General features: G+C 38.8%; 1 protein-coding gene across 2 annotated transcripts in view; it reads left to right on the forward strand.

The window, feature by feature from the left end:
- Positions 1 to 15,241, forward strand: part of LOC111036114 (zinc finger protein basonuclin-2-like) — a 76,167-nt gene that overhangs the window by 34,763 nt on the left and 26,163 nt on the right. For both annotated transcript variants that reach the window (XM_022318014.1, XM_022318013.1), the window contains exon 4: positions 2,910 to 3,012. In XM_022318014.1, coding sequence (XP_022173706.1) covers positions 2,910 to 3,012 — 103 coding nt within the window. The remainder of the gene's footprint in view (positions 1 to 2,909; positions 3,013 to 15,241) is intronic.

The raw sequence follows: 15,241 nt of genomic DNA on the forward strand, positions 1-15,241 counted from the left end.
CAGCCGAGTCCCCAGGGAACGTACGCGCCGGGGGTCGGCGGCGGTAGAAGAGACATCATTTACTTGACACTGACCTCATATATATAAACGTATTTACGCGCGCTCTCGTTTCTCCGGCGTTGGCTGCTTCTGCTGCTGCTACTGTTGCTCCTGTCACGGTCGCCCCACGAGGGTAATTTTAATCTGTCAAATATAAAAGAATAGTCGGAGGACGAGGAGATATGTGGGGAGCAGAATAGAAACGGCGGCGGCGGTGGCAGCGGTGTCGACGAGTCTGCAGTATATACTGTATAATATAATATAGCATAATATAATATACGTCGCCCACCCCGGAAATAAACGCGTCTAAACCGAACAAGCGACGTGTCTCATTCTCGCGAAACACAATAATAATAATAACAATATATTATAGCTACGATAAAAATGCGTCCCTTTGAACCGCGTATAAGGTAGCTGCAGCAGGAGGTGCTGATGAAGCGACTCGTCGCTGCATCTTTCTCCCTCTGCGTTCGTATGAGACGATTATACTTTTTAGCAGCCATCGTCACCGTCGCCGAAAGAGGAAGGTAGAGAGGTGTGTGTGTGTGTGAGAGAGAGAGAGAGAGAGAGAAAGAGATAAAATGTGTATATTTGAATTTATTACTTTTGCATAACGCCACAACTTACTATACTAATACCTATATTCCTCTGTCGACTTCGGGGTTAAAGGATGCGCGAGCGAGCAAAGGAGAACGGAATTTAATTTACCGACTCTGTTCCCTCGACTTACGTCTGCGCCGACTTTGCACGTAATAATAATACGCTAATATATCGTATGTTGTATATACATTATACAATTTATATATATAATAATAATAATATATTATACGAAAAATATAATACATCCGCCTCTGCATACTGTACACTGTATTATTACTATTTTGCTGTGTTCAATAAATTTCACTTACTGCCACTGTCGTATAACGATATATTTATAGCTGTGTTTTTTTATAACTAAAATTCATCATAAAAAAATGTAAACATATATAATATATGCGAGTGCGCGAGATCCGAGTATTAATCTGTCTTGATGTATTTTGTAATTCAACGTTGATGACATCAATTAAAAGAGCTGCAGCCTGCAGATATATCTGATATTTCGATCTTTTTAGTTTCAATTCCTCATCGTACACAATTTTTATAATAGCGTTAAACGTGTTTTTCGTATATTTTCTTATCTGAACTTTCGTATAAATTACACGCATCGTACATGTATTATGTATAATATCTATAAATATAGTTATACTACTTAATATATTTTGTATCGACGAAAACTGGCTTTATAACTTCATCCGAGTCTCTTCTCAGTCTTCACACCCCGAGGGCGGCGCACTAAGGCGACTCCACGTCTGCTACAGACTCCCCCGCGCAGTGCACTCGCGTTTACTCTTTATGCTATCATTTCCAACCCTTTGTACATAATATTTCCGTCGTATATCAGCAGTATAGTTCCATGTATTTAACCAGAAAATGCTATAATATACAAGATAATACCACACACTAACTTTTACAAACGTCAATTACGTTTTTGTTATTTTTTTTAGAACTATCTTTCAGTAAACCCATGTAAAATCGAAATTATTTTCCACCACTCTGCACTACGATGAAAAATGTATAATATAAACGATGATATTGCAGTTTAATATTGTTAATTATAATGCCGCTTTAAAATCACAAACACCGTCACACCGCACATTCCATATAGATGTTTAAGCGATCTAATTATACAAGAGCGGCAATAATTAGGAAATTATTTACACAGTGCGCTAATAAGATTGTCACTATTTTTTTCACTAGACACATAGGAGGTAATGTTTACGCACTATAAATTATAAGAATATTATGTAGGTTGGTAAATGCCTAACACATGTCAATAATATAACGACATCGGTCATCGGTGGAATGTTGCCTATTCAGCTGTATTTGATGAGACTTTATACCTTTATAATATGACGTATAAAGAATTATTAGAGATAAATTATTATTTCTATAAATTATCTAAACCACGAGTATGTAATTTAAAACAAACATCGTAAGCATGTAAGTCGTTGGGAGTCATCGTCGACGGCCTGTTTGCTATAGGTATATTATATTATTAAATAAACTTATGTACACACTATTGTTTGCGTGCCTTCCGCGGGACGACCGTTGTGTCTCGGCCTCCCGAGTGCGTTTATACTTTTATAGTGTGTGTGTGTGACAGGTGATACTCGTGATATCGAATTATTGTTATTTAACGATGATGATTTTCGAAAACGAAAAATCGTATTGAACAGTAACGGCGACGGCACAGTCCCTATATATTATATGAAGGTGGATAGATAGTTACACACGAAAAAAAGGGCACAATAGATTCCCCACACACATACCGAATGACAATGACCCATCATCTTAGTCTCGGTCTGTTATTACGACATTAAGGGCCGGTATAAGAGGGCCGTTTCGTCATTATTATTATTATTTTTCACACCTATTCCAAAACCGATCCACCGTGTACACATGTACATATACCATGTGTGTATGTGCTACAATGACTTCGGGAGACTTCATTAAACGACAGATTGACGTTTGGAACAATAAAGGGCGAATCGGATAGAAAGAAAAATAATATAATAATAATGATAATACGCTAGTGAAGAAACTCAGTTTGTTTTTCGATTCTTTTGTTGTCGCGGTGGTGGTATGGCTAGGATGTATGTATAGTTATACACAGATATTATATATAAAAAACGAATCACCGCGTCTAATACATTCGTTCTCACGGTGAGTGAGCGTGTGTGCCGAAGTTATAACATAATTCATGTAATCGTGCATATGCAGTGTGTTGTTTTTACTATGACAAAAAAATATATTGATTTTCTTTTCCGCAGGCCATCAGATGTACAGTACCGGGATGCGTGTGCGATTGTTTTACGCCCGGCAAACTTCACATACGATTCTGCGATGCATGTGGTCACGGATGGGTCCCACACGGTAAGTGAACCAATTTAGATTTTTTTTAGAAATCTCATTATAATATAAGTTGCTTCTATATAACTCCTACGACCTCTCTCAAACACCATGTCGTACAAATTGCCGTGGCGGACTGGGGTCAAACCGATAATGGTCGTTATGAACTTAAATTATATATATATACATGCGGACGCGTTTTCCTCCAACATATCACACTCGGTCGGCTCTTTTCGTGGGTCTAAGACCCTTTTTTATTATTATATATTTTAGGGTTACGGAAGTCTCCGCGGGGCTCGTAATATATTTCCGGACACCCTTTGCGCCTCCGTTGTTCTCTTCTTTCTATTTTTTCTTTTTATTTTTGCTTTTTTTTTTTGCTTTACGGCTAAAGCCGTGTACGCTTCTGTTTAATAAAACATGCAGTTTATACGGTGGGTGGAGAGGCAGGGCTTGTTCCCCGGAGACGGAGCGAAAATCGATTTGGCCAAAGTCGACCCGCCAGCCCCCGGAATTTTACTCTCGGCATAATCATTTACGGCCTATATACCGTTATAAACGAACGGTGGCAGATAAAGAGAGAGAGATGAAATAAGAGTGACCTGAATCCGAAATCAATTGTTTTTTTTGCTTACTTATATACTATATATGCAAAACACACGACGTTTCCACCGTGTTTTATATGCGTATTATGTATATTATATGTACGTCGTAGCTCTGTGGTGGCGTGTCAAAGATACGGCGGTGGCGACGATCGAGAGAAATGGCTCAAGGGTGCACGCAATTAACCAAATGGAAAACTATAATATAAGAACAGTCGATTCCCCACAGTGCAATATTATCTATCACTATCGGGCGGTCCGGTATACCGGTATGGAAATGAGCACGCCGTCGGTCGGTCTGCGTAGTCCCGTCGTTAGCATAACGTTTTCGGGTCCGCATAAAAACCGCATAAATATACTTTTGTTTTTTATTCGAACACTTCCTGACCCGCCGTCGCGTGGCTGCGCCGTAGACCCTTACATGTTATGTACAAACAACCAAACGCTGCAAAAGGCGTAAACAATGGAGAAAATAAGGAAATAAAGAATATATATATATATATCAGTTGTACCTGCAGTATTCGGTGCGTGTAATATACAAACGTGCGCGTAAAATGTACATATTATACAAGGTGGCGCACATGGAACCATATATACATATATTTGCTAGCGTAATAAATAAATCGCCATCCTAGAGGCTATACCTATATACACAGCTAGTGTTAAAGGTATACGTATTAAACATAACGTATGGGTATACATACAAGTTAAGTCGTATAGGTTTTTCCAAGCCAATTGAATACGTAACACGCACTCCGGCAAACAAATGTCGGTCCACTTGGGCGCAGTGGCACACGCGTATATTATACGAAGTACGATGTTAGGATGTATATATGTGTCTATAATCTATATATTATTCGTATAGAAGTCAGACGACGGCATGCGCGAACGGCAGAGATTGATTACGAGCAATCGGCCCCATATACGTGTTTATATTATGTATAATATATTATATTATTGTAAAGGGGACATACGAGGCCACCGCCGAGGGAATGACATTTTGAAAATTTAATACGGTGCCTATCCGTCAAGTCGAAATAGGATTGACAATATAATATAGTTGGTGTGTGTATAATATAGTTTCGACGGATTAAAAACGCGTTTACGGTACGCGCCGGTGTTCCTTGCAATGTATATATGTGTATATATATATAAATTTTATTCGGACGTCTGTCGGCCGTTATATTATACTATATGATATCATACATAATATAAATACTATAACGGGACATAATAAGCTTCTTGAGAAATTTCAACAGATTTACCGTGGGTCGGATGGTTATTTTTTTCCGAAACACCAATTTCGCACAGTCCAATTATCTACTGTTGCACCGTACAGAGGTACCTATATTATATGTACATTAGTTTATTTAGTATATTAATAATATTTTACTCTCGCCGCGTATATAGGTACCTATGTATAACATGGGCTTGTCACGTGCGGAAGACTTTCCGCTGTTGTAGGTGTGGCTGACTCCCGTAGACTGCATATGTACCTACGATGGGTAATATAGGTACCTCCTACATTAAATTATTCTCTCCGCTAGTGGAGTTTCGCGTGTTGTATTAGCGGCGGTGAAGTTGACCGACCCGGTGTCGTCGCTTGACCATGACGACAACGAATCTCGTCCGAACAAAAGAAATCGGCCACACGCGTACCATGGCGCTGTATAATTATTACATTATTGTTGTGTCTACGACCGCGGTCGCGGCTATGAGAAAATCGCTTCATATTTCGTTTTTTTCCCTCCGTTAATTAAAACTCCCGCCCACCCGTGTAAAAAAAAAAATGGGAAAAACTCGCGGCTGACCGCAGCTAGTCTATACCGAATCCGACGACGACGAATTATTAATTAAACCGTGAAAATCGTATGTATATTCTATAAGAGATGTACATTTTCATAATATTATATATGTATACGTGCGGCCAATTAAATCATGTGCCTATTACATTATGTTAACAGCGTGACGACAGTATAAGAATAATAATAATATAATAACACTATGATAATCTACCAGAGTACATCGAGAAAGTTGAGGCAGCAGCACCGACGGGTACCTCATAAACGTATGTAAAGTACTCCGTTCAAATCTCCACGCCGTTTATACCAGGACACGACGACCAAAATGCGCGTAAATGCGTATAATTATATTTCGCGCTCACAGCCCCTGCAGAAGTGTATTACACACTGCAGCACGTTCGAATGACAAAGTGATTTCCACGCCCTTCGATTTATATTTTAAATACGACGTCGGTGGCGTATTATAAACCGTATATACACATATAGACACACACACACACTGCACGCACAACTACGCACCTCATCGTAATCGTATACATATACATAGAGCCCGGCCCTGTCGATGACGTACCTCTAGCAGCCCCGTGATTAATGGTAGGTTACCCCGTTCCACGTATATAATATAATATATAACCCCTTCGATTTCTCTCTTTCTCTCTCTCTCTCTCTCTCTCTCTCTCTCTCAGTCTGTCTGCCTCTCCCTCTACCTCTCTCTGCCAAATGCCGATTCTGTCGATTAATTATATACGTTCCTAACTGGACGCACACAACCATAATGTATTACGAAAAGCCGCCGCTGTATACGATATATACGCGTACATATATATTATAGCTGCAGCGCGGCAATGACCCCGCGGAAGAGGGAAAGGTTTGCAGCGAGCGCGGGGAGTGGTGAGCGAAAAAAGATTCAATTAACGTCCGGCCTGGGTGGTGGGACTGACGGGACGGTTAGAGAGAGAGAGAGAGAGAAACAGAGGAGAGTACTGTGAATCTGGCCAAAAAGAGCGGCGCGTATAGAAAATGCCTCGTTAGCTTCTGTACATTATGTATCGCATATATACCTGCGTTATAACTATTATGATGATATTATATTATATATATATTACAGATCGCAATATTATGTCCTATTACGGCATTGTGCTTTGTATATTTTATAAGACATCATATTTTAATAATTCAATTATATTCGCGTCGACGATAACTTAATATATATATATATATGTTTATGAGTAATATATTCGTCGTTGTCGTCCTCATCGTCGTCAAATATTAGCTTTGCCCGTAATAATTCTCGGTAGATGTTATTATTATTATTATAAGCGACTTGCTCTCTGCCCTAACCGTCTATATACATAACAAACACACAGCACCGGGAGGACGACGCGCGCTCTGTTTGTTTTACGTCAGCGTCTCGTCTCTCGTTGTGTTTACGTTGTAATTGCACGGCTTTTGTTGTTAAACATTTTCCCCGCCACATTGCCCGCCATCGCCACCGACTTTTGCTGTTTGAAACTTTCGAGTCCTCATCCCGTCACAGATTCACACTACTACCATCCCTACCCATCACTACTAAAGCAAAACGTTATTTGTAGCGAATTACTGCATTCGCATAAATATATAATATTATTATAAAGTAAAGTGCAATACACGGATTTCCAGTTTTTTTTTTTGCTTTTTTTTACAAGCGTGTTTTTTACTCCCTTCTTTCCGTTATTTTTCCTGTAGTTTATATTATATACATCAATATTAATAACAATGATTACAAAACAGATTCACGCACACACTTTCAAAAATAAACATTAGCTTCTCGAGATCGCATTGATGCATCCGTTTAATATATTACATCGTTATTAATATTGCGACGATGGCGACAATTCGACCTTGGTATTATGATATTGAGCTACCGCGCAATATTATAATTTTATCGTACGAAAGTCCGACAGTCCGTATTTCATATAATATACATCATCGGTGTCAAAGTTATTGACACACAACGCAGAAATCGATAATCCGCGAGAGCGACTCGAGCGTGGTGTGGCACCTATATATTATACTATTATGTATATATATATATATATATGTTTATATATAAAAACATAGGTACGTGCACTATATTGCGATTGACGTAAATGTCAATATTATGTATATATATATAATATGCACTTTGGCTTTGTTTTAGCCGCGTACGTTATTTACAACAAAAATCCAATTTATTTTCCTCGAATAGGCACTACCTACGCATACTATATTGGTATTTGTATACCACACAATACATATTATATATATATATGTATTATATTATATTATATCCCGACCCGAAACGGTCAGCGCGGCCGCATGTCTCGGGTGGATTACGAGCAGATCAATTTACGAGTTTCAAAGTGTACTTTAATATGCGTACAAACGTATATATTGTTATTGTATGTGTATAATGTCCGTAACGAAGCGCAATTCGATAGCGAAAAATCCCAATCAGATAAGTCCGGAATTGATGTACACATAATAAATGATGATTGTTATATTAAGTGCCTACAATATATGATAAGAGTATTATATGCCATAAATGTATGACCGTCTTTTTTTATTTTATTAACTTCACTGTGCCCGTTTCAATCTCAAACCCTCGACATTATGAATTCGTAAATTAAGTGTTTGAAATCCAAAATCATCTCGAGTTTAAAGGTATTTTATTATTATAATATTGTTATTATTATCTATCATTTAGATCAAATGAGTATTGATATTAATTCGAAAGAAATAATGTACAGTCAACTCACTTAGTAACTCGGTGTTCCTACTTATATATAAGCCAATAAATTAATGTTTTTTTTCAGTTTTTGAGTAGGTAATCAAATTTCAAAGTTTGAGTTCTCTCGTATAAACTATATGAAAAATGTTGATTCAGATGATGTATTTCTTGGCGTATATATGTTGGCTTGTTATAATATAAATATTAAGTACCTAATAATATGCGCTTTTGACTGCAGCAACATTATAATATTACAATTTACAAGTTATACCATGTAGTCGATGGGTCAGCAATTCAGAAACAAAATAGTCGCTGTATAGTATCAGGAACTTAAATATATAATATTATACGTCTACGATAATCTTCGTCTGTGGGATTTTATTGACCGCAAAACGCGACTCTCCGTCGATCTGATTTTCGACACCAAACGTATCATTTTCGGTTGAGTGAAAATCGCGCGTATAATAACCGTATAATAATATAGGTATAGTATCAAACAATCGATCGTTATAATAAGGTGTGGTAGTGGGTATAGCTATATAACTATAACGACGATGGCTATATGTGTTTTGGCCGCAAAATCGTGAACGTCGCAATACATAATATACGTAATACCTATATAATATATTATATGAAATCTCGGAAGGTTTTTCAAAAATTAATGTTCACATGCAGTGCGATGGTTATAAGTTTCCATTTATATGTATGCGGTGCGGCTGGGCACTGCGGAGGAAAACGAGCGTTGGTCAGCGGTTTACACGACGTGTATCATCATCGTCGTCGTCTCGTCTTCATCCTCATCCTCCTCGTGCAAGTCACCGCCGCTTTTCCTTCTGGCGTCTCTTCTCCGGTATTTCGATCACGTACTGCCGCGGGTTTCGTGCGTGTGTATGTGTAATATGTGTGTAATATATCGGTCGTACACTTTGCGGCGTGGAAAAAACCGGCAACGGATACATATTATTATATATGTATGACGCGAGGAGCTACCCGACGGAAATAATAATAATAATATGAACACGAGTCCTGACGGTCAAATCTGCATGATTGGGAAAAATAGAAAAGGAGCGTATACGAGGGCCGGCCGGACGATCGATGGGTCCTCCGGGAAATGGTTCTTATCTTTTGCCACCGCGCGTATATATAATAATAATAATAATAATAATAATAATATATAACACGTCTTCTTCGCTCGCCGTTGCCCTTTTTTCGCATTATATAATATTATACCGTTATACTTGCCATAATGCCATGTGTGTGTGTGTGTGTGTGAGTGTATATGTGCGAGCGTTCATGTTATTATACACGACCCTTATATTCGTATACATATATATATATATATATATGAGTGCGCGAACAAAATCCTGTACGTCCATGCGTATATATATGTATAGTGTTAAATGACGTGTCACAACACGCATGTATACAATATTCGCAGCCGCCACACCGCCGCCGCCTTGGCGATATTGTATATTAATATAATAAACGCCGCCTTCGCCCTCATTCGTCACGGTCCGTCAGAACGGTGTGCGCGACCAAGACGGATCAAAATGAATCAAAAGTGCTCGAAAAGATTACGCTGAACTATGTTGTAACGTAAACTATGATGTATTTATTATATTATTATCACCGTTCTTATATCGGCGTCACATTGTGTGCGATGTGTGTTAATGATTTTATCTTTTATTTCAACCGAAAATCACCAACAAGGAACGTTTGAGAGAAACTATATTCATGGTTCATCGTACTTCGCTATCAATCCAACAAAAAGTTTTGACAAGCATATTATTAATTAAAAACTTTTCTGCCGGACGAGACAATTGTGGTGTATCCTACGCAAGTATAAACATCATGTACGCCACTACTCGTATATAAACAAATTTGAAAAATTATTTTCGAATTTTACTCCCTAATATATTTGCATATATTATATAGACACTATAATATACTGTTGCGTTATTTGCGTATACAAAAGCCGACGATGATCTTGCAACTATATGTCTGTACCTAAATTATATGGGTATTTATTTTTTTTATTATTGCTTTTAATTTCGGTCCATTGTGAAGCAGCAGTGTGCGGGCGCACCGAGATTTCTTTTGAAACATCAAATGCCCTGTTGTTTTGACGATTTAATCGGATCGCTCTGCTTTTCGAGGGGGGACGAGTGCATATAAATATTATAGTACAATGGGTGGAAAAGAGGTAAACACGCACAAAAGGCTCAACAAAAGGGTTAATCGTCGGAAGAGAGAAAAACGGTTCCTTATGAAATTAGCCCCGGGCGGTGGGATCTCTTTTCCTCCGGTTCTTCGTCGTTCCATTCTCGTTGGGTTTTTTTTTTCGTTGTTCATTATTAGCAAAGACTTCCGCAATTAAGATTTCTGTATGCCGCCGGAAAATGAATCCATCAAAAATGAAAAAAATAACAGAAAAAAATGTGAGAAGGCACTATGCCATCAATTTAGATTATCGAACACGACGCAGCGCAGGAATCTAAAAATATAGAAATTAATTGATTTGGATCATCTCCCAAGTGTGGTTTTATCACAAGTGGGTCCCCGCAGGAGGAAACACAAACCAGACGCACGAGCGCCACCACTCGTAAACTGTGTGTGTGTGTATATTTTTAGAGACAAATTTTGGCCACGCGACCGACAAAACAGACATTCGAGGAACTTGGAGTTCATCTTTTACGAAAAATCTATCGAATCCGAACAAATATTATACGCACATGACTTATATCAGGATATATTATATGCATATATAAGAAACCAGCTTTTATTTTTAATTTAAAAGTTATTTATATATTTAAATGGTCGCCGCGTGCGTTTTAGTTTTTCGACGGACATCACTATAATAAAATATATTTATATATCAATGTGTGCGCTTACATATAACATAACGTTGACGTCGGATCGATATCGAACCCCGCGGGGCCCGTTCCGGTCATTATCGGATCTACTCGCACAGTGTATCGTCGTGACAGGTTAGCGTGCAGTGCTCGCTCCTGCGGGACACGTCAAATATACGTGTGCAGCACAAGCGCTATATTATACCGCTATATAATGTATATTATCATTATACAGTCTTTGACGATGACATTCACCTGCCCGTCTCCTCGAGACCCTTTTTTAAAAGCTTGACGCACAATAAATAAAATAAAAAAAAAACAATAAAAACTTTTTCTTTAATGTCATTCCTACCGCCGCCGCCGCCTCCACCGCCAACGATTATCTTGATCGCACGTCAGTGGTTTTCGTGTGCGCCGAGAGTGCCTTTAATTTAACCCGCGGGCAGTGGCTAGCACGTTATTATGTCACTTACACACACGTATACTCACGCAAGCACATACATGTATAATATAATATATATATAAGGTACACGTGTTGGCGGCGAATATAATATACATCGTACAATTGCACGCGCTCGCGCTGCACACACCCCCCTCGACCGCTACAGTCGTAATTTCCGAAATAATAATTTGTTGTGGTTTTCGGGACACGGTCGAAAAAAAACGAGTATGTGTGTTTCATTATGATTTTAATTATAACCGCGTAATTTTGTTCGTCGCTGCCACCGCCCCCTTTTCGGACGAGCGCGGCGTCCATTAACAGATAAAATAATAATTATACAATCCGACGGATCTCGCGCTGTTGTGCTGCAGGTACCTGCTATATAAACGAGTATGTGGATAGAAAAAAATATATTATTATTATTAATCCGCCGTCCCCTCTACCCCGTGCGGTTTTCCAATTCGAATATAAAACAACAACGACCGTGTAATAAATTGTCGTAATGTAATATTCGTTCGTTCGGTTTTTATTTTTTTTTTTTTATACGGATAAACCGGTTTTGTTTTTGTACAATCCGCCTGTACCGTCGTCGATCCAACTCGCGCGAGGACGCGTTTGGAGTTTTAGACATGCTGCACACAACTTTGAAATTTTAATGAAAATGTGAGGAACTTTTGTCGGCGGCGGAATTGTTTTATGTTTACTAATCAGCTACGAAAGGGTGCGTGGAGAACGCCATATAATATGTATAAGCGAGCATAGTGTGCGGTGCTGCAGTGTGCAGTCCGGACATAACTCAAAACTTTTCTCCGACGGACGACGATAATAATTAAAGTCTTGAGGGGAAAATCGTATACGCGAGACGCGCACTTTTTGCGCTTTATATTATTATTATATATACGACTCGTCGCGCGCGCCGGAAAACGCCGCCACTGCCGCCCAATTAGACGAGAAATTTTTAATTAACTCGCGCCCGGCAAAGGGAAAAATAATGTATTAAAACATCGTTTTTTCTCTCTCTCTCTCTATTTATATATAAAATGTACGTATATACATCTCACTCATTTCGACAGTCGCCATCGTGATGCGATGCGGGGAAGTGGCGGATGAGGTGGAAAAGGACAAGTGTGTATAATCGAATCGTCGAGAACGTCTTTGGCCACAGGAGACTGACATTCCTGGCCGCGCGCATTGTTTTATGTGTCAGCACCGCCCCCCTCATTATGGCCCCGCGTACCCTTTTACTCCGTTTCACTTTGCCCGAGAGCGAACGCGCGCGCGCGAGTATATGCCACTTAATAACGACACACACGCGTGAGGTAGGACGTCTGTCGGCCGGCCGTTCGGTCTTTTCGACACGCCGCGTACGGACTAAAACGACTATGACGACGACGAACAAGAAGAAGAAGTAGAATAAGAAGAATAAAATATATAATATAATAAAATACGACCACGGATGACCCGGGGCGAACGCCATCACCAAAGCCGAAAATGTGTTTATAACGCACACACATGTTGTTCTTGTTCTATTGCATCGGTTCTATACGCCGTGCAGCTCATTCGTATATAGGAAAAAATCAATTGGATTTCGATGACGATAATAATAATATAATATACGCCCCCCTCGTATATTTTAATAATATTATGCATGTATAAAATCATGGCTGAAATCGAGCTATCGTATCTATATTATGTGTGCACATATTATTTTGATGGTGAATTCACGTTCCTCAGCACGTGTTTTCCGTCCACGTGCGTCTGTCGGGGAAAAAACCGCTAGCAATATATACCTTGGGGACGACTGCGTCACAAACCTAAAATTACGTTGTGTTATGTTTGGCGATAGAGAGGTGAAACAAAACAAAAAATCGGTCGACGCGACGAGATATGATAATAATATGAGACGTACAAGTCCGTTTTCGAGCCACAGTACATTTTTTCGTTCTCTTTTCCGCCGACCGACTGGACACGTACGTACGAGATTGATTAATACACGGACGCGCTCGCGTTCGCGTTCTATGAAATCGTTTTAACGGTCACTGTGCGGTTGAGAGCAGAGCGTAGACGAGAAAAAAATGAAGGAAAAAAAACGAGTACGATATAATTTACGAGGAAGCGATGCATCATTAACTCTATGATAGCAGTGGAGACGGCAGAGACCCGTTGAAGCAGGGAACGACGTCGGAGACCCCATCGTCGTCGTTGTTGTCGTCGTTGAGCGTAGACTATACATATAACTCGACATAAAAGCGACTAGGAAATACGAAAAACTACAATCGAAATACGACCATATACTATTCATAGTATAATAACGATAATAATATTGTATAGGCGACGCGGAGATTTTTTTTCAAGTAAAATAAAATCGTGTACAATGGTGCCACTAGTGTTTTCGTTTGATAATATTATATAATACCTAAATGAATAGGTCAAAATGTTAATTAAGAACGTTATTATATATTATACACGTGTGATGTATACGAACGGAAGGTTTGTGCGTGTACGACTTTTGGGAGGTTTATATTTTCCGTGACGTTTATTACACGCGCATATAAGTAGTCCATTATGTCCGAAATGATAAATCGATGTTTTCTTTTGAATCAGTGGCGGCGGTAGTGCGTCGCCGTCGCGTTCATCGTTGTCGTCGTCTTCGTCGTCGTCGTTATCAACGCTACCGCCGCCGCCAAAGAAGATATATTATACGCTCTCGCAGGATTCTCTCTCTCTCATCCGCGCTCTAATTAAAAGGTGTTGCGCAACCGTGTGTCGCTCTACATCACGTCACTATCTCTGCACGTCTGATCGTTTATAATAATATTATAATATATGAACATTATATTGTAATACTAACATTTTCATTACTTCATACGCGTTCGCTCAGAAATAGGTATTATTTATTTTGATATATTTATCAATCTCATCAAACACCGACAGCCAATCGCCGCGTTCGTACCTTGGATTGAAAAAAAAAATGTTCTCCTTACTCGTCAAAGGTTATCCGCACTCTGATACCACGTCGACGATGAATGATGATTAGAATTATGATTATTACTATATAGTATATTACCATATCCGTTTAATGTGCACTTTTTTTTGTTTTCCGAAAATAACACATATTACATATTATTATACTTACGCGGCAGTTTTATCTACCGCGTTCTATGTCGTGTTCGATGATGATATCATTATAATATTATATTGTATTTATCAGTATGTGCTGTCATAAACAACTTCAATGTCGACCCGTACTCGATTTTTCTCCGATATGATAATAATAATTATGTATTATAATAACGTATTTTTTATTTTTCACGTTTAATTGGCGGTTGACCTCTCTATGTAGTCTCGACACGCACTCTCCGACTGCTGTGTTTTTTGTGTCGAAAAAAAAAGTATATATATATTATTTATTTAATATACGACGTAATGATATTTCGACCTCATTAGTGACAGGAAGCTTTATTGTCGGTATGAACGGAGGCGGTGGTAGCGGTGCGAAAAAGCCAATAATCGCGCCGAATGTGTGCGATAACGACCAAAAAATACTACAACACTATACTGCAAACGTAACGAGTATTATCTCTCGGTGCACGTGTTCTTTTTATAATGCGCATACATATATTAAAAATCATAGTCGTATGTCTCAATGCGTAGGTTTTAACTTATAAATATATGTATACACGACGAAACTTTCGTATAGAATATTATTTTTAATTGTATACATATACAGCTGGTTCGTACATTGAGTATAGAACACATGGGTATACGACTAGGTACAATCACTGGGTAGTGGGTATATAACTCAA

Source organism: Myzus persicae, unplaced genomic scaffold (genome assembly GCF_001856785.1).
Source record: "Myzus persicae strain clone G006 unplaced genomic scaffold, MPER_G0061.0, whole genome shotgun sequence".
Classification (NCBI taxonomy): domain Eukaryota; kingdom Metazoa; phylum Arthropoda; class Insecta; order Hemiptera; family Aphididae; genus Myzus; species Myzus persicae.